At 49.7% G+C, this 20,390-nt stretch overlaps 1 protein-coding gene across 2 annotated transcripts in view; it reads right to left on the bottom strand.

Annotated features, from left to right (window-relative positions):
- Window positions 1–15,589, bottom strand: part of REEP1 (receptor accessory protein 1) — a 41,104-nt gene extending 25,515 nt beyond the window's left edge. For both annotated transcript variants that reach the window (XM_075562535.1, XM_075562534.1), the window contains exons 1-3: window positions 15,513–15,589; window positions 12,431–12,551; window positions 9,488–9,601 (exon numbers count right to left, since the gene is read on the bottom strand). In XM_075562535.1, coding sequence (XP_075418650.1) covers window positions 9,488–9,601; window positions 12,431–12,551; window positions 15,513–15,580 — 303 coding nt within the window. In that variant the 5' untranslated portion in view covers window positions 15,581–15,589. The remainder of the gene's footprint in view (window positions 1–9,487; window positions 9,602–12,430; window positions 12,552–15,512) is intronic.
- Window positions 15,590–20,390: the final 4,801 nt, after the last annotated feature.

Genomic DNA, 20,390 nt, shown 5'->3' on the forward strand with positions numbered 1-20,390 from the left:
CCCTTCAGAGTCTAGAAACGCAACCCAAGTCAAACGATGGTGGGGGGCACAATGTGCTGGAAAATGAGATGTGCCCGACTCTCGGACCCTGGCATCAGAGGTCTCACCAGCTTGTCTTAAAACAAGCAGCCATCTAAGTGAGGTGTCAGCTAAGTCCACACAAAAGTAGCACTCCAGCCTGTGTGATCCAAGGTTTGTAAACAATAAAACCTAAGAGCAGAGGAGGAAATTGTACCCACACGTGAGTTCTTAGCACCGTTTCCAGAAGGCTATGGATGACAGTGAACGCCCCAGAGAGCCTCCACGTGCTTTCAGCCTCCCCTGAACTCCCTCAGACCACAGCTCAGGGATGTGGATAGGCCTGAGGACTACTGCTGATAGAGTTAGGTTAAAATGTAACTGATTATCGTTCGCTTTCCCTTTGGCTCGTCTTTAATTTGTTCCAGTTTCTATTATCACCTGCTTTCTCTTGGATAGAGGTCTTTCTGTGTTTTATGTTGTTGGGTTTTTTCTTCATGCGAAATCCAGGATAGGTTGAGAGGCACAGGGGAGCTAGTAATAATAATAGGTTCAAGATGAAGAAAATGTTCTAGAATTGATTGTGGTGATGACTGGACAACTCTTTTAAACATATTTACACCATTACATTTTATGGTAAATGAATAATATGCTAATAAAACTGTTTTTAAAATGGTCCGAGAGGTTTCTGCTCAGGTAGGGGGGTGGTGGTGGTGGTGGTGGTGTGTGTGTGTGTGCGTGTGTGTGTTTGGGGGTGGGAGCGCAGAGGAGGAGGCGTAGGGCTGAGGGGGCACTTGCTCCAAGGCAGGAACACTGAGCCAGGAACCAGGGAGTCCAGCCCCATCCCAGCTCAGCACCTAGCAGCTGTGTGTCTTGGGCAAGTCACTCCACCCCCAGGTATCAGTTTCCCCACCTGTGATTCGAGGGGTTCTAGCAATGCACCTAAGGTTCCCTCCTCCTCTCTCGGGGACCCACCCACCTGGAGCTGAGCAAAAGTGGCAGAAACTGTATGGAAATTCAGGCCCTGAGCATTGAGGAAGCAGAAGCCCATGGCAGGAGAGGGGCTTGCTCAAGGACTGGAGCGCAGGTAGTGTCTACGACAGTGTCCATTCAGCCACCCAGGAAGAAATGACAAGGGGTGGACCTTACACCTACCAAGTAGGGAACTGGGCCTCCCTGCCTTCAAAGATTCGGAATGGTAAAAGACATCTCCGTGCCAACACCTGCCTTGTTTCTTTTATTCTGGTCAAGGGTGATGCCAACCTCAGAGTCACACGGATGGACACACGAAGGGGACTGCAGCCTGGCTGACGTTTTCGAAGCAGAGCAGCTCTGGCTCTGCATCTGCGGAGTCTTCAGGTGCGTGGTCTCGTCAGTGTCTAGTGGCAGGCACTCTGGTCGGCCCGCTCTGCAGGTGAAAATGCTGAGGCCTCGCTGTGCAAACAGTAAGTGGAAGACTCGGGCTGCTGGACCCTGGGCAGCGGGATATCACTGAGACGGAGCATTCCTTTGCTTGCTGTGGCGTCCAGAAAGATGGACAGTGGTCTTTCATTCCTTTAATATTTACTGAGCACGCCCTAGGGGTGCAGATAAGACGTGAGTATACGGGACGACAACAGAGTGCCGAGGAGAACCGAGGAGAGAGGGACCGGAAGGAGTTTCATGGAGAAGCATCTTTTTCCCTTGACAGAAGTTCAAACTGGTAGAAACAGGGGCAGCGATAGGACAACGTGAACCAAGGCAGAGGCAGGAAAAGGGAAATTCGAAAACTAGCCAGCCGAAATGCATCTTGTAGAACAGCCGTGTGGGTGGGGCGGAGAGGGAAGGGGTGTAAGCCTGGCAGGTCAGGGTCAGGGTTGGACCGGAAGAGGAGGAACAGCCTGGAGTTGGCCACCTGGGTAGCTCTTGCCACAGTTAGAAGGGCGAATGCAGCCCAGGAGGAAGGCCCAGGAGGGAAGGGATGCCAGAGGGCAGGGACTAAAGGAGCAAGAGGAGGAGGCATGGCAGAGGACTGTGAGACTGGCAGTCTTGGTGCCTGTGAGGGTGGTCATTTTATCATCATCAGAAATAGGGGGCAGAAGAGGAGGGGCAGATTTGGAGTTAGGGAACTGGCATATAAAAATGCCAAGGGGAGAGAGAGAGAGAGGAGATGTTCCACAGAGAACCAGACCTGCCGGACTCGAGCTTGAAGAGACAGGCCCTGGGCAGAGAAGCCCGTCTGGGAACCATGTGTGCCAGCTGACTTCGAGGGAGAGGATAACAAGGACTTGGGGAGGAAGGGAAAGAGGGCTGGTGGGCTCCAGAGAAATCCCAGCTGGCACAGGATTTCTAACCAGAATGGTGAGGATGGCACAGGGCTGGGCGGCGGACCATGGGCTTGCTGAGCCTTGGAGTGCCTCAATGGCACCTAGCCACAGCAGCAACACCGAGGAGCTAGGGGAGGGAGGAAGCGAGGGGAAGGGTAGAGGCTATGGAAGCAGTGAAGGAGAAGATGCCGTGTCACCGCAGCCCAGACACAGCTCTTCCTGCTCTTGTACGATCCTCAAATGGTGTTCTCGGACCTTGAGGGTCCCACCACATTCTACTGTGAGGTCCAGCAGGCAGACTCCTCTCTTCCCACTTGGCCCCTTGACACATCAGGGGGCATATGGTCTCCACAGGTAAATACGGAACAGAGGGGGGACAAGGAACACCGGGCTGGCGGCTCTGTGTGAGTCCTGGTCCTTCATCTTCTGCTGATTTGTGAGGTGGGTGGTGGTGGTCTTTTGTTTGTTTTAATCCACCAGCCAGCCCCCAAGTGAAGTGCCGCAACATTCCAGGTAGAAACATCAGGGAACCAAGAAGCCGTTTGGGCCGTTGAATGACAAAAACCACACTGGTTAAAAAGTCTTGCTTGATTCTGCTTAAGCATGTTTCCAAAAGCTAAACTTGGGCATGAACTGATTTATCGGGGAGACTGAGTGCAGGGAATACTTCCAAACGATGTCAGCTGGCTGACTATAACAGTTGGCATAGCTTTGGTGCGTAAAGGTGGTTGCTGTGGTGAGTTCTACATATGAATTTTATGTCACAGAGTCCTCAGATAAAACAGGTTATCTTGATGCACATTAGCACTGTGCCCCTCTGAGGTGTAAAAGGACAAGCAAGGGCTTCTGGGAGTCCCTGGCCTTCTAATGTGGGAGGCATGACAATGGGAAGCCAGGAAGTGAGCCTCAGAGGCCCGGGGAGGGAGGTAGTGGGGGTGGTGGGGGCAGCAATGCTCTCTTCTTCCTTGGAAAAACGTTGCAGGCACTAGTGGATCCAGAAAAACTTTATAAAGAGAAAACCAATACCTGTCCAGTGATTGATTAAAAACAGGTGTGTGTGTGTGTGTGCATGTGCACACAACCAACCCCAGTCTGGTCTGAATCCCCCAACCACTGGCTTATGAATTTCCCAGAATGAGCTTCTGATTTCCTAAAATGAAGTGTCAGGTTGTGTGGAAGCACCCTTTATTTAGGCAGGAAGTCTAGCTAAAGCAGTGATGGGTAGAAGGAAGGAGACTTACAAACTGTTCCTGTCCCATTGTTCCATAGAGAGGCTCCATAGAGAGATTCTGTTTGTTTTTTTAAAGCAAAGTTAAAGGAGAATGAAAAATTTAAAAGTCCAGTGGGATAAGCTAATTTCCTGCTCAGTGGGTTATATCTAGCTGTTGGGACACTAGGGCCCATAACCAAGGCATGCCTCCCCCGGGAGGTCATGCCCCTTCATTGTCTGGCCAGTCAGGAAGGAGGTGCACAGCCACCAGGAGAGATCTGAAGGGAAAGGAGCTACAGCGTGGGTGCTGTTAGAAGGCCGAGCTCCTTGATTTCCTGGTGAGCCTCATCAATAGATGGGTAAGGGGGGGCCCGTGCAGATCTGGGGGAAGGGTACACATAAGAGGGGACCCAAAGAGCCTAACAGGTGGGCAGCACTGCTCCAAAGAAATGTCCCGTGACGAGAGCCATCTGCTGTATCTACCACCTGCCACCTGCCACTATGGAGGACCTGAAATGAGGGTGGAATCAAGTGAGGAAATGAACTTCAAATTCACTGAATTGAAATCGCAATACAGGCAGTCTCTGGATTACCACTGCCATCTGCTAGTATTTGTAGGTGAACGAGTATGATGTACTATATCCTACTTTGATGAGTTGTGCCTGGAGTTTTATAAGTTCATGAGCAGCCATCTAAATTGCAACTGCTGGTTTCTCCCTGTCCAGAGGCAGGGAGGACACGGAGGATGCAGGCAAACAATCAGTCCAGGGGACTAGTGGACCACACAAACATCAGTCTCCAGGCCCCTGAGACCAGAAGAACTAGACGGTGTCCGCCTATCACTGCCTCAGCTCTGCAAAGAATCACAACTACAGGGTCCTGGATGGAGCGGGAAGAAAATGTGGGGTAAAAACCCCCTCAAAATCATAAAACAAAGACCAGACCAGACCGACTGGTTGGACAAGACTATGGCCCTTAGTCATCCTTGAGGTCTGGACACGAGTATACCCTCATACTAAATTTTCAGCAATATGACAGAGCTCTATGAGATAGAACACCTTGGAATAACCATTTGAGATCAACGGGCAGCACTTAACCAAGGACAAAGTTCAGAAGGGTCAGGACAGAAGGGAGAACAGAAACAAAGCAAAGGGAGGAAGTGGGGTCAGTGATGCTACATTGGGGGGATTACAATGAGTACCGGATGGTTGAGTGGAAAACTGATTAGTTCTGTGAGCCTTCACTAAATCCACAAAAAAGAAAGTTAGTTGAATAGGTGCATCTGATTCTTACTTGGCCTTACTTCAGTGCAAGAAAAAAGGAGCCCTTCCCAGTGACACAGTGGGTTAAGTGTTGGGCTAAAGTCCTGAGGTCTGTGGTTCAAATGCACTAGCTGCTCAGTGGAAGAAAGATGAGGCTGTCTGCGCCAGTACAGCTGCACCGTCTTGGAAACCCTATGGAGCAGCTCTGCTCTAGAGAGGACAGCAGTTTGGGTTTAGCACAAGAAAAGATCAGATCAGCCTTTTGATGACGTAAAAGTTTCACGTGCAACAAGGGAAAGTGATTGCGATGAATTTGCTGCACGCAGTGGGAGGAGTGTGTGTTGACGGAATCTTTTTCAAGTCAGAACAAAGAGATAGAATGTTAGCGGACAAGTAGCACTGATCTACATGGGACCCTGGCAAGGCAGGGTTTGCCTCTTAGATAAACAGATAACTAACTCTAGCTACACCTAGAACAGAGGAACCAAGGAGGCTTAATCTTCAGATCAACCAACAAGGTTTAATGAACAATAATGAGTGGAAAGCACGAGACAAGTAGAAACTGTTTATTTTTTAAATCTCATTTCAAGACACAAAGGAAGAGATGACAGAACCCCTTAACTCAAGCTGCGAACAAGCTCACAGGCAAGACTAGAGTCTCGGGGGAGGGGCGCCACACTGGCATCTGAAACCATCTGGAGGAGAAGCTCCAATTTCCAGCCCAGGGCAGGACCCTGTACTTCAAGCCTCTTTCTTAAACAGGTCACTTTCAGAGCAGTATCGGCCCTGTTGAACTACGTTAGCGGAGAGTCTCTAAGAGGAAACGAAACATAATTTTTCAAGATACGCCACAGGTAGCAAAAAGCAAGGTTGGTTTAGAGCCAGCTCCGAGGACGGGGCAGGCAGTAAGCTCTCTATACCATTTCAGTGGTAAGCAGGATAGGGTGACTAGATACACTCCACAGTTTCAAAACTTTTGCTCCATTTGGTTTTTTTTTTTTCTTTCTTCCCTCACTGTGGTTTCGCTATCAAGTGAGAATGTGTTTTGCTTAATAAATGCATTTGTAGAGTGTTGTTTCTTTGCTGTTGTTTTTTTCCCCAATAGAGAGAGAACCTATTGAGTCGCAAAAAGACCTGCACGCAATATTCTCTCTGGGTGAAAAGTTTGGGCTAGGAAACAGCTGATGTCTGGAGCAGGACGGCTGAGAGACCAGGACAGCCAGACACGCGGAGAGAAGAGTGCTCTCACAGGAAGAAAAGATGGATCCACATGCCTCTGGGGGAGAAAACTCGGGGTTGAATGGGGCTCATGGGCCTGGGGAGAAATCCCCCCCCCATGTCTAATTTGTTCAGTTTTCCTAGTTTTAAGATAGTGTTGTTCTTAAGAACTTAATTTGTACAGTGATAGGTTTCACACATTCACAAAGTTTCTTCACATTCACAAAGCAGGGGGAGGGGCAACACTACAAACATTCATTTTATTAGGGACAAAGGCTCAACATTATCTTAAAAGAACCAATGGAAAGTACAGGGGAAAGATCTTTGATTTCCCCACTTTAGTTCAGTGTTTCCCCCTGAGAAGGCACCCAAGGGTGGGAGGAGATGCAGGGAGTTTGCCCAGGGGTGGGGGTTGGGGTGGGGGTGGGGTGGGGAATGGCTTCTGCAGCAGGACCTCATCCAGTTCCCTCTAAACTGAGTCTTTTCCTGCCACCAGCTCACTCATCACTGGCTCTCTCATGTCCATCCTGCCAAATGCTGTAGGCTTTATTGTGGGAACTGATTTCTGGGGAGGCAGGGTCCCAGAAATTAAAAATGAGGCCTTGAGCAGGTTGCCGATCTTGTTGAGGGCCGATCTTTCAGCAGTAGACTACCTGATCTTTCTTTCTTCCAGGGTATCTCTGGCTGCGGCTGTTCCCTTCCCTCGCTGCCATCAAGTCGTTGCTGACTCACAGCAACCCTACAGGACAGGGTAGAACTGCCCCTGTGGGAGCAGAAAGCCTCATCTTTCTCCTGAGAGTGGCTGGTGATTTCGAACTGTCAACCTTGCGGTTTGTGGTCAAATGCATACCCCCTACACCACCAGGCTCCCGTCTGTTCCCTCAATGCAATCAATAAGTAGTTAAGAGCTCAGCTAGGCACTTGGGGGCACAGCGGCTACCAAGGAGGGGAAGGGTTCTGTACCCCCACCATCCTGCTTCCCAGCTGGGCACTGCATTCCCCTCATTTTCAAGTCCAATGCTTTGAAAGCAGATGGACCCACATGCCAGGAACGGGAAGTTGAGTGTTTTAACTTGAATTGCCTGTGCCCTTTTGGGGCCGGGTGCAAGGCAGTTGTTTAGAATCCATCTGGCCCACCTGTTAAAAAGAGAGCTTCATGGACCTGAGATTCTGATGCGGCACAACGGGGAATGTTAAAAACAAACAAAACAAAACAAAACAAAACAAAACCCAGTGGCTTGATCAAGAAAATGAGATGCGAACCCTCTGGTCCAGACAGCAAGGAGCCCCAGTGGCACAGCGGTTAAAGCGCTGAGCTAACTCAAGTAGCGGTGGGGTGTGGGTGTTGGTTTGAATTTGCCTATTGATCTGCGGGAGAAAGATGTGGAGCCCCTAGGGGCCCTGCACTCTGCGTGGGCTTGCTATGGGTGGGAACCGCCAGGGGGCACGGCAGTGGGCTTCCCTGTGAGTGCGTCCTGCATGGTCCTCCCACCTCTACTCGAGTGCTCTGCGGTTGCTATGGAAACCATGGCACTACGCCCCTGCCAGGCTGAATTTAACTTTGTGTTTTAGTACCCATCTAGCTGTTTCAAATATACAGGGTGTGCTTTTTGGAACAGAAGACGTGCGCTGTCTCCCAAGATATTTCTGTTTCGAGGGGAAAACGCAAAGCCCCCACCAGCAGACACAAGTCCTCCTCTGAAACCGGGCGCCGCAGAAAGCATGCAGTTATTTCACGAGGCAAGTGTCAGGCTGCAGGAGCTTCCTTCGTGCTTTAGCGGTTGCTTGGTGCCTAGCTGGAGAAGTCTTGGGGGGCAGGGGCGCCCCGGGCAACCAGAGGGGCAGGCGTTGGCTGTTTAGGAAGCACAGGCCAAGACGGGATCAAGACTCTGGAGGCTCCAGCTTGAGGCAGACCTGGAAAAGGACGGCCCTGCAGGAGTTACCATCAGAATGAATTTCCATACACGCGGCAGGGCGGCCGGGCCCTGGCAGATACAACCCACTGATCTTCCATCACTGAACTTGACTCCAGGGTACAGAAGCAGAGGAGGCAGGGTCGGGGGGTGGGGGTCCTGCAGCATCACATTGCTGCTGGATTCCACACTGGGAAACTCTGAGTTCTCCTTTCTTTGGCTTAAAGCAGTTTCCATCACAAACAGGAGGCTCTTAGCAGCCACTGCTCTCTGTAAATCTCCTTGAGATATCCCGGCAGATTGTCCCTCTGAAGATAATCACTGGGAGCCCTCACTTGCCAGCAAGCATTAGACGGAGGTGGGCAGGGACTGTCCACATTCCAGGTGGGCAGCCGAGGGAAGCCCTCACTACAATCCTGAGTGATGGACCAAGTGCTGCTCTCTCCTGGTTGGAAATAAGAACCGCTCTGTTTGCCCTCCTGCTCTTCGGTGGCAGAACTCCTTGACTTCCGGTAGAAGGTGCTTCCCAAGCAACCATGTAGCCCTGCGGGCTGGGTCCTTCTGCTCACATGTTTCTTCATGGCCAAGGGCACAGAAGACCCAGCTCGGGCCCCTTGACCCAGGTATCTCAGCAGCCTTCAAGGCCCAGGGAGCACCAAGATCTGCACCACTCATCCTCTTCCAAGGCCTCCCTCTACCGCCTCTCCCCTACCCTTTGCACCACCATCCAGGGCTGGTAGCTGCCCTTTGCTAATACAATGCACCCCTCCCCCACCGAACCTTCCCAAACCTCAGCCTGAATGCCTTTCCTCCAACCCAGCTCCGGTAGACCCAGGGACCACATTGGGGCTTGAGGGGGAAGGGCCCGTCACCAGGCAACACTAGGTCAACTGCTGGGTTACACGGAGAATAAATGTCTGGCCGCTTTGTGTGTTCAGGGCTGGCCCATAGTGAGGATCGGACACCAGGACCAGGAGAGTGAGCTCAGAAGGGACCGGTAAACGGCAAAGGGCTGCATGGGAAAGAGAAGGAGGCCCTGCTCAGCTCTCAATAGCCCCCAAGCCCAGGGTTTCTTTCAAGCCTCCTTCATCTCAGGGAGGACTGCTTGCACATCCCCCTCCTCCTTTCTGGGGTCCCGAGTCCTGTCCCTGTCTCTGTTGGACCCTAGGTGCTTGGAGTCACTCGGCACTCACTCAAGCAGTCTCTCCATCATTCCGAGTTTCGGTGACTCTCCCACTGCACCTAGGGAGGAACTGCAGAGAGAGCAGTATTTCTCCCCTGCCCTCTCCATTCCTCTTCCTCCTGGGCGTACTCTCCAGGGTCCGGAACCCCTGAGAATCTCTTACTATGGCATACCGCATTTCTCTGTGTGTGCAGCGGTCTAGGGACACGCCTCACCATTTTCTTCCCCATCACATTTTTAAAGGGAACTCGAAAAAGATGAGGCATGACCACTGAGTGGTCCTTGGCCTTCCTGAGGTGTGCTGCGGCGGGGCGCGCAGGCTGACTGGGGGATGGAGGTGCTCACAGAGCTGTGGTGGTCGGGGCCCCACACGGTACCTTGGAAGCAGCCATCACTGCTGCGGTGGCCGCCACGTTCAAGCCCCGCTTCCCGAAGTGCACCAGGGCGTCGTAGCTGCGGTCTTTCGCTTGGACCAGGCAATCGTCAATTTCCTGCGGGAGAAGCGGAGGGGCACACTGAGTTGGGAACATGGACACGGATCATGGTTCTCTCTGCCTTCTCCTGAGCTCTAGGTTAGAGAGCTTGCTCACCACTGCTTCTCACTGGGACTGGAGAGCCCTACACGTGTGTGTGTGTGTGTGTGTGTGTGTGCACGCAAGCACACATGAAGATGAGGAAAGGAAAAGAAAGCGGGACAGCAAGCCACACCAATATCTTCTGTCAAGCTGATTCCGAGTCCCGGAGACTCCATGTGTATTTGAGAAGGGTGGTCCGTGACTAACCCGTCAGCCATCCTCTCCAGGCTTCTCTTGCCAGGTGCCTCTGGGTGACTCTTAGCAGCTAATCTCTGGTTAGTTAATCAGTTGCGCTACTCAGACTCAGGAGTACATTTGGGGAGTTTGCAAAGGAACTTCAAAAAACAAACAAACAAATAAATAAAGCAGCAACCTGCCGACACAGGAATCTTTCTGAGACCAACCCTAGGATGGTATCTCAAGCCCTATCGCCCTCCGGCGAGATGCAATGGGCGCCTGGATGTGGGCTATCTCGCCCCTCCACACAGGGAAAGAAGCTGGGGTGGGAAGGATGCGGAGACTCAGTGTCTGCTCCACCTGTCATGGCCTGGCTGCCAGACCTTGGGAAGTGCATCGCCTTTCTGTCTGTCTTTTTAAAAAGTTGATTATTATTATTGTACTTTGCCTTTCTGCATGCCTTTTTGCCTTCTGAGAAATCTGGTGCTGCCGGTCACAGCCCGTGGAGGGCTGTGCAGGCCCGGGAGCCTCGTGCAAGCAGAGCGTCTCTCAGAGTGACTGGCCTCCGTGGCTGATGCCCGCTGGCACCGTCCTCCCTTTGAGGGCCCTGGTGTCCTCGCAGCACTAACATTCGGTTACCCCGTTCTACAAGGGGGTGGGGTGGTGTTGAAAAGTTTGTGAGGAAATAGAATGAAATGATAGATCATGAAATTTCTCCGTGGACTTTTGAAGATTCCTGTCTGAATGCAGACTGGTGGGAGAGATCAGAAGGCAGAAAGAAAGAGGATAGGATTTGTTTTTATTAGCAAGGGCGGGCGTGGGGGTACAGTCATGTAACAGATGCTACATTGAAAGCAGAAACCAGAATTGGCTGCGTTCAAATTTGGATCGAGGAGTTTATTCAAATCCTTGGCTTGGGGTCACTTTGGCAGGGTGGGGGTGGTGGAGGTGGTCGTAGTGGTGTATGCAAATGGATGCAATGGGCTCCCACTCAGAGCTGGGTAAGAGAATGACACTTGGCCTCCCGTCTCAGTTGCAGTTCAGCACGGTAGTGCATTTCCTGCACCTTGAGGGTGGCAGGGCTGTTGGCCACCTCCCAGCTCCATGCCTGGTGTCAAGCATCCCTAGGAAGTCGCAGCAGAAAGTCCTCTAATTATGACGTCTGACTGACTCCGGAAGTGGTTCTTGGCAGCTCTTAAGAGCCAGACACCTTTTCTTCAATGGAAATGGCACTGTCTGGCTTCATGGTGAGCCCGACCCTCCAGGAACAGGAACTAGGATGCGTAGGGCTTTGATAACCAGGTCAAGAGCAAGCTCCCTCTGGCTCCGCATCCACCCTTTCCCGATGAGAGGGCCCAGGGTTGTCCTTCCTGAGGAGAAGTTTACAGTAGCCTGCTCATCCAATTGTGATGTTCCCCAAAGCCTTCCCCACCTTAACAACAATAGAAATTAGCATACCAACATGTGAATAGTGCTTCTGTTTTATCTGAGAGGGACATAACACCGTCCTATTACATTTAACAACTTATACAATATTGTAATCCTATGACCCGGTAATCCTGCTCCTGAGAATTCATTCTAAGACAGAAAATCAAACCAAAGAAGTATTGAGGGGGCAGTCCTATTGTAGATTATTGAAGACCGAGTAGAAATTGATTATGTGCGAACATATTTTGCACTCTCATGATCCCAATTGTACCTTATACATCTGGCTAGACCAGAGATGTACACTGGTACAGACAGGAACTGGAAACACAGGGAATCCAGGGAGGATGATCCCTTCAGGAGCAGTGGTGAGAGTGGCGATGCCAGGAGGGTGGAGGGAAGGTGGGGTGGAAAGGGGGAACCAATTACAGGCATATAGATATAACCTCCTCCCTGGGGGACAGACAACAGAAAAGTGGGTAAAGGGAGATGTTGGACAGGGCAAGATATGACAAAATAATAATGTATAAATTATCAAGGGTTCATGGGGGAGAGGGGAACGGGGAGGGAGGGGGCAAAAAATGAGGAGCTGATGCCAGGGGCTTAAGTGGAGAGCAAATGTTTTGAGAGTAATGAGGGCAACGAATGTATAAATGTGCTTTACGCAATTGATGTATGTATGGACTGTGATAAGAGTTGTATGAGCCCCCAATAAAATGATTTTTAAAAAAAGATCTCAGCCTACAAATATTGTGTCTGTGCTATGTTTTAAGCATCTTAAAAAAAAAGATCTCAGTAAAATTTCAGGGGGGAAAAACCATGCCTACAAAAGGAGAGGGGCTTGGCGTGACAAAAGGGAAATGATTCCGTTTAGAGGGGATGAATCATGACTGAAGTTTGTCTTTCCCTTGTTTCAACTGAGCGGCATATCTTCCAGTAAATAAGGATGCATCACGCCTTGTAGAGAATTTTACCACTGTGTCTACACCAACCAGGAAAAAAGGGCAGGAAATCAAACTTTAAGACTACAAGGAACAACTTGTTGGGAGTTCTCCTGCCATCCTGTCATCTCTCCTAGGCCTGCCGGCACCCTCCCCTGGGCCCCTCGCTGGAGGGAGGGAGAGGCTGGGCGGGGTACGCTACCTTTTCTTTTGAAGAGAGCGTGGGATGTACAAACTTCCTGTACAGGAGGCTGGAGCCTTTTGTGTAGGGAGACAGCAGCCAGGCGACAAACGCTATTTTTAGTTCGTAATAGAACGGAAACCTGGAGGTGAGAAGAAGGCACACAGCCAGTCAGGTTCTGGGCCGCACTGCCCAGAGACTCCTCTTCTGCCCGCGCCCGCCAGACACGGGCAACACCATCCCAAGGTCTCTCTGTCTTCTTCTCAGAGCAAGCCAGGCGCCCAGGCTCCCGTTGGCAATCGCCCTGCTGCTCAGAGGGAGAAGGATGGGCTCAAGACCTGTGCTAGCCTGAAGATCAGGAAAGGAAACCCTGCCCCCCGCCCCCCAGCCAGCCTCCCTCCTAGAAAACAGAGAGGTTTGAAATCATAAGCAGTTTTCAAAAAAGTCAGTTCTGAGCCCTTTAACTCCTTCTCACACCCAGAAGCCCAACCCCACTGCTAGCAAGTCAATTTCAATCCACAGCAATTCTACAGAGAGTATAAATCTTTACGGGAGCCGATAGCCTCAGCTTTCTCTCTCAGCATAGCTGGTGGGTTTGAACCACCGACCCTGCAGTTAGTAGGTCAACTCTTATCCGACAGTGCCAGTAGGAGTCCTTGCACAAGGACTCTGCTAAAGTAGCCACTCTACTCGTTCCTCCATTCCTCAGCGAGGTCCCCTGCTTCCTGCCTCTGCCAGGCTTGCCCGGATTATGCCCCCCAGAAACTAGGGACCACTTTCATGATGGGCGCTCGTTAAAAAGAACAGAGGCTATGACTCTCCCATATTTGAATACTCTAGCAATTAAGGAGGAAATTTTGGTTGGAAAACAACTGTTTGCCAAGGGGAAGCACGTGAATGTGGCAAGGGCAGGCATCAGCTCGACATACAGATTGGTCCAAAAGGGCTGTCTCACTGCGCCCTTCTTATCACGTAGAAGATGCATCCTTTTAAAGAGGGGCAGCGCGGGCCCAGCCCTCTGCCATCAAGCCACTTCTGACTCCGAGTGGCTCCAGAGGACTCCTTAGGCTGGTGATCTCCAAGAAAGCCAACAGCTTCATTCTCAAAGTCCAAAGAGAACACTTTTGTTCTCCTGGTCCCTAGCCCCCTTCTCAAAGCAGGCGCTAAAACCAAAAACTAAAAATATATCAAAGCAGGCACTATTCCCAGTTTCTTATGTAGTCTTCTGAGGGGCTTGGTGGCAAAGTGGTTAGGAGTTTGGACTGCTAGCCAAAAGGTCAGTAGTTTGAAACCACCAGCTTGGAGGGTGACTTTAGTTTCTGAGGGGCCCTTAGGGGCTGCCTGCGCCTCACTGATTCTCTGGCCCGCTTGCTACAGACCCTGTTTGTTCTTTGGGCCCATTTCTGTGTATCTCTTCCTTCAGGCAGTCTTTGCAAACCTCCCGTCTCCTAGTCTCTGGCTTTCTTGTGTCGGCGAAGCATCCCTCATGACAAGCCAGAGTAGTAGGGTTCTTTGGGGTGGCTCCCAGCTGTGCCCGTTTGGGGTACTCCCCTTCCAGGTCGTGCTGACCTGGCACCAAAGAGCCTTACTCTGCATTCCTGATTCACCTTGGGTGACAGACTTTCCTCTGCTCCTTCCTGGGGGCAAGGAAATCCCAACTCAACTGATTACAGGAACAGGTCTGCTCCTCAAGAGGAACGAGAGAGGGTACAGCGTGTTGATCCTGGACTTCGCTACAACTCTGATTTAAAGTGTATGCGGGTCTTTTCGTTTCTTATTAGCAGAGCTAGAATTTCAAGATTGCATTATACTCTTATTAGCCATTATTACATGTGCTTTCCTCAAGCTTTGTTTTTTCCTGTCCTACTTTTCTACCCAGAAAATGGCCATTCTTCCCATTTGTCCTTGATTGGTTCATTCTTACATTAACTGGTTCATTCAGAAAAAATCCATTGAAAACCCTCGTGGGTAGAAGTGTGTGCTAGGAATTACAGGGACAACCACAGCCCGGTGGAACACACCCTCCTTCACCAGCAGGAGTTTGCCACCTCGCGGGAGAATACGCTATAGTACTGCGGTTCTCAACCTGTGGGTCGCTACCCCTTTGGGGGTCGAATGGCCCTTTCACAGGAGTCGCCTGATTCATAACAGTAGCAAAATGACAGTTATGAAGTAGCAGCACAAATAATGTTCTGGTTGGGGGGTCACCACAACACGTGTTAAAGGGTTATGGCACTAGGAAGGTTGAGAACCACTACTATGGTGGGAGAGTGAACAAAGTCTTAGTAGAGGAAAGGGGTTTGCCTTTGTCTCAAAATCCTTTTATCATTCATCAACAGTCACCTCATAATTCTGTCGTGTCCATCACTCGAACCTCAATACTCAGAACAAGGTTGGTCAATAAGTATTTACTGCAAGAATAACTTTTATAAACTAATTTGTTTGAAATGCTCCAATTAATACCCCTGCATCTCCATGACACATCTGACATAGGTAAGGGTTAATGCTGGTTCTAACTATTTCCCACTTCTCCATTGAGACTAGGCAAAATCTTTCCATGAGCGCCTTAAGTCCTGGAGTCCTGTGGCAGTTACATAATCTGTCAACTTGCAAAGGGGTGGAGTCTAGCCTGTCAGTCAGGTCACAGCCAATGAGGCCTCTGTGTGGGCATGGCCTTCGGGATTCTGGGAACTCCCGTCTTCCTCCCTGGAGGTAGGGTACACAGACTCTCTGCTTTGTCTCCCTGTGAGATATTCCTGTTGACAAGCCACATGGCGCTAAGGAAGCCAGAGCCCTGGAGCTGGAGGAGCCATGTGGAGACCTACACCAGTGTGGAGTTGCTTCCACCGCCACTGGATCCACAAGACTTTACACCCACCAGCCTGTGATCTTCCTGCATTTGGTGTCACTGCATGTGTTGCCTGAGTCTGAAGAAGCTCTTACCAGCCCATATCAGACATATGGACTTATGGACTTGAGCTGGACAGGGCTGGGATGTTTTCTCAATAGTCAATTGCTCTGGTATATAAAGCTCTTTCCTGTATACATATGAGTGCCTATGAATTTGTGTGTCTAGTGAACCCAGACTAACACATGTACTTACCAACAAAGGAAGATGTCTGTGAACGTCTCTGCCGTGGTGAAAAGTGCAAATATAATCCAGTACATCATCCATTTGACCTTTGGAAAGAGAAAGCAACGCAGTTAGTAACAAGGATACCCGACTGCTCAACCTTGAACAGGCCTGGAGAGTCGGTGCTGAAGCAGGTCCAAGCACGGCGCCCGCTTTGTGACTTCTCCCGATTCCTTCCCCAACTTCTGTCTAGTTCCATGCCAGACCTTGGTGTTAGAAGGGTGACGAGTGTTTTCCAACTGACCCCTGGCTTAGGGGGTCAAAGAGACATGAGCTGCCCTCGGATGATCCAGGGAGACTTGCAGACCAGGAAGGATGGGGATTCCGGCAGGTAATTTCCCCAGAAAGACCACCAGAGTAGCACTGGGGTGCTAACTGCAACATCAGCAGCTGGACCCCACCAGCTGCCCCACAAGGGAACGATGAGGCTTCCCCTCCCATGACGATTTAGAGCCTCGGAAGCCATAGGAGACAGTTCCTTCTGTCTTTTAGGGTCAGCGGGAGTCAGAATTGATGTAACTCGCTAGTTCCTTGGGAACACCAGGTGAGTAATCCCCTCAGGTCTCTTCAAAAACACACCCAGGACTACATTGAACCAGCCTAGACTCTCTGGCAGCGCTCACTGGTCACTTGAGAACACTTTCCTGTGAGGAAGTCTGTTATGGATGGAATTGTATCCCCTTCCCCTCCCTCCCTCCTCACGATATGATGGGACGGTAGCGCCCCCAGCGGTTGGTACAGTGGCTTCAAACTGAAAGGTCAGTGGTGGAAACCATCGACTGACTGTTCAATAGGAGAACTGCTTCCATAAAGATGTAAAACAGACGCACTATCATTGAGCTGATTCTGACTCTGGGCAGACCAGCACCCTATAGGACAGAGCAGGACTGCTCTGCTGGCATTCCAAGACTTCAAATCGTTACGGGAGGAGGCTGCCCCATCTTTCTCCCACGGAGTACCTGGTGGGTTTGAACTGCTCACCCACTAGGCCAGCAGCACTCTTCCATAAGGTCTGCAGCCTTGAAGATCCTGTAGAAGAGTTCTACTCTGCTCTCCAGAGTCAACTCAATGGCAATGGGTTTTGCTTTCTAACACTGTGGATGTAATCCTCCCTGGCATGGGGCCTTCTTTGTTCTGCTAAATAAGGCCCTATCAGGGTAGTATGTCCTAAACACAAACTCTTCTGAATTGGAAGGAGCAGTGAAGACCAGGGCCAGGCAAGTACAAATGAGGAAAGAAAGAGACAGTGAGAAGATCACCAAGAATCCAGGAAAATGGGCTCGAGAAGTTGGGCTCTTCCCAACAGAGGGCTTCACCTCTCAGACTTCTAGCCTCCTGAACAGTGAGGAAAGTAACCCCTCCTCTTGAACGCCATCCACAGTGGGGATGTCTGTATGGCAGGCCCCATCGCCAGTTCAAAGCTGGATCCTTTCCCTCCCTCCCACCTGGTCATCCCTTTGCATTTCCACCGGCTCTCTCCTCCAGTGGAAGCCCTCCTTCCCTCTCTCCTGCACCACTTCAACAATCTCCTCTCTGCTCCCTTCACTCCTGGCTCTCCCCTCACCAGCCTTTCCTACCAGCCTTGACCACACGAATCTACAGAGCCATAAACAAATGACACCACTCCCTCACCAAAAAAGCTTCCAGACTGGCATAGGATAAAAATCCCTCCGTCTGTAACTTATGGCTTCTGGTAACGGTTGAGTGGCTTCTAAGGGACTAACGAACCCTCCTGCCAGCAACATTCATAAACTTATGAAACAAGTGCTTGGAGACAGTAAAGAGCAGCCAGAAGCAGGCATTACTTGGAAGGGAATCAGCCCTGGAAATAAGGGAGACACACTGAGTTAGATCCAGGCAGATGGGGCTGAGGACATTCTCCAGGTGTACATCCACATCACGGGGTAAAGAGAACTCAAGCAGAAGCCCAGTCTGATTGGCTTAAAGAATCACAGCGTGGAGTCTGCACTTACCAGAGACAGTAGTTGGTGAGAGGTGGAAATTCCAGAAAGAAGGAAGACAAGGAGAATTGAAAACGTGTCCACACAGAAACTTGTACATGAATAAACAGCATTCTTCATAGTAGCCATAGAGTGAAAATTATTTAAATGTCCAACAAACTGAGTGGATAAGTGAAATGTGACCGGGCTACCCAGTCTTACTCAGCCATATAAAGGGGCAAAGTACTGAACATGCCGCCGCATGGATGAACCTTGAAAACATGGCACTATGTGAAAGAAGCCTTTCACAAAAGACTGTACACTGTGCAATCTCATTTACACCACGTCTAGAAGAGGCCAATCTATAGAGACAGCAGATTTATGGGTTCCAGGGACTAGGAGGGGCCAGTGCAGGATGACAAATGAGTACAGGCTTTCTTTTTGGAGTGATAAAAATGTTCTGGAATTAGTGACAATGGTTACATAGCTCTGAAAATAAACTCAAAACCCATTATGTACTTTTGAAGGGTGAATTCCATGGCCTGTGAATTATATTTTAATAAAACTTATTTAACAAAGCTAGAATTAGAAACACTACTTTTTTTTCCCTTCCTTTTTTTCAGAAACACTACTTTATAAAAACATTTTAGTTACCGTGAAACTAGCAGGCAAAATAGGCTGAGTCGTTTTATTAGTGATAAACACAAATAAAACCAACTAGTCCACCTCACGATACAACCTGTTTGAACAAGTCTCCATATGAAAGTTACATTTCTTTTGTCACTATTTACATTTATCCTAGAAAATAAATGGGTAGGTTTGATATCATGATGTTGGTTAAATAAATAGGTTAAAGAAGCTACAGAAAAAGATGGATTTAGTAAGTAAAGAGGGAGAAATCTCAGGAGAGTGAAGAAAACTCTTTATACAACATAAATAGAAATAACTAAATGATATCCTCAAAGTGAAAACTGCAGTACCTGGAATAAAATAGTTATTGTTTCGGTAGATTGGGCACAAGAAAGGCAGAGGTCCATGTACAGGATGAAGACCGGCAACAGAGACCATTCAGTCTGAAGTCCACGTTGGAAAACACAGGAAGTACCAACAGCCCACGAGAAACACACACGAAGAGAGGAACAGAGTGAATGCGGCAGGGCCAACACTGCAGAAACACTGGCTGGCCACTTCCCAAATCTGATGAGAAACAGAAAACCTAGAGATTCGAAGCCCAGGGAACCCAAAGAAAACCTACATATATCTCTGGGGAAAAAGAGAGAAAGCTTCCAAACAAGAGAGGGGAAAAAAGGTATTCGATATAAGGGAACAGCAGTGATAGCTAACAGTTGAGTGTTCAAACAGAAACAACACCAAGAATAAAAAAACAACAAAACAAAACAAACACCCAGGACTGACACTACTTAACGTGCTAAAAGGGGTCGTGGGGCCAACCAGTAAAACATTTTTTTTTGCATCCCTGAGTGGGCACAAAAAAAAAACAATTAAAAGAAAATGAAGATCCATCTGCTGGTTCCTCATCATGGATTTTGGCTCAGTGGACTGCTTTGCTCCCCAAGAGGCTGTACAGGCTGTACAGGCTGCTTCTGTACAGGCTGCCTCTTGGGAGCAAGGTTGGTTTAACCAGAGACCAACAGGTATCAGGAGCCCTGGTGGTGCAGTGCTTACGAGTTGGGCTGTTGTCTGCTTGGTCAGCAGTTTGAAGTCACCAGCACCTCAGGGTTTTCTACTCCCATAAACAGTGACAGACTCAGAAACCCACAGGGGTCACTATGAGTCAGCACTGACTGGATGGAAACACCAGACATCAAGCCGAGTCTGATCCATGGTCACTCTAAGGATCCCAGGGTCGAACTGTACTCTCTAAGGTTCTTAATGGCTGGATTTCTGGAAGTAGATTCCCAGGCTTTTCTTCCAAAGTACCTCAGGGCGGGCTCAAACCTCAAACCTTGTGGTTAGTAGCTAGCTATTCTAGACTGAATTATGTCCCTCCTCAAATATAGGATGTCAACCCCTATACCTGGGGTGATGGCACCATCTGGGAATGGCCTTTCTATGTTGTGGTAGAAAGCATTAGTGAAGAGGGCGTCTAAGTCAATCTCTTGGAGATATGAAAGGTTAATCAAGCAAATGAACAAGCAGATATGGGGAGAGAGGCCAAGCTACATGGAAGCTGCTCGGGGACAGAAGCTCAGAAGAGATAAGGATCTTTCTCCAGAGCTGACCCAGAGAGAAAACTTTCTAGAGCCAGCGCCTGGAATTCAGGCTTCTGGCCACCTCTCAGGAGGCCTGGTGGTTACTTGTTGGGCTGCTAATCTGAAAGTCAGGAGTTCCAAAGCACCAGCTTCTCCTCGGAAGAAAGACGGGGCTTTGCACTCCCATCGAGAGGTCTTGGAAACTCACAGGGGGCAATTCTACCCCTTCTTATAGAATTGCTATGAATTGGCATCAACTCGTGGCAGGGAGGGAAGAAGCCATACTCTTGTGGTTTTCCTGGTGCCGCAGCACTAGATCACTAAGATCATTGTGGTATTCCTGGTGCAGCAGCACTAGATCACTAAGATCATATCAGATCACCACTGGTGTGCTGCTGGTGTGAAGGGAAGGGGGTCCTTTTCCATATAGGGCAAAAAAACCAGTCAAAGAGGATATGGGATTTGGGCTTTAGAGACCGAAGGTCAAGTCCCGGTGCGAATATTTGACTGATGCAATGCTGGGCAAATAGCAGTCCTCTGAGAGCCCTAGTCTCCTCCTCCAGATGGTGAACGGATAATAATATTCCCAGTCTCACTATGATGAGCGACAAAAGGCCGTAGGTCACTCTGGGTCGGCGTTGACTGGAGGGAGTGTGTTGAGTGAGACACCCTTCAAAACCCAAACTCATTTCCAC

The sequence above is a fragment of the Tenrec ecaudatus genome, chromosome 11 (genome assembly GCF_050624435.1).
Source record: "Tenrec ecaudatus isolate mTenEca1 chromosome 11, mTenEca1.hap1, whole genome shotgun sequence".
Classification (NCBI taxonomy): Eukaryota; Metazoa; Chordata; class Mammalia; order Afrosoricida; family Tenrecidae; genus Tenrec; species Tenrec ecaudatus.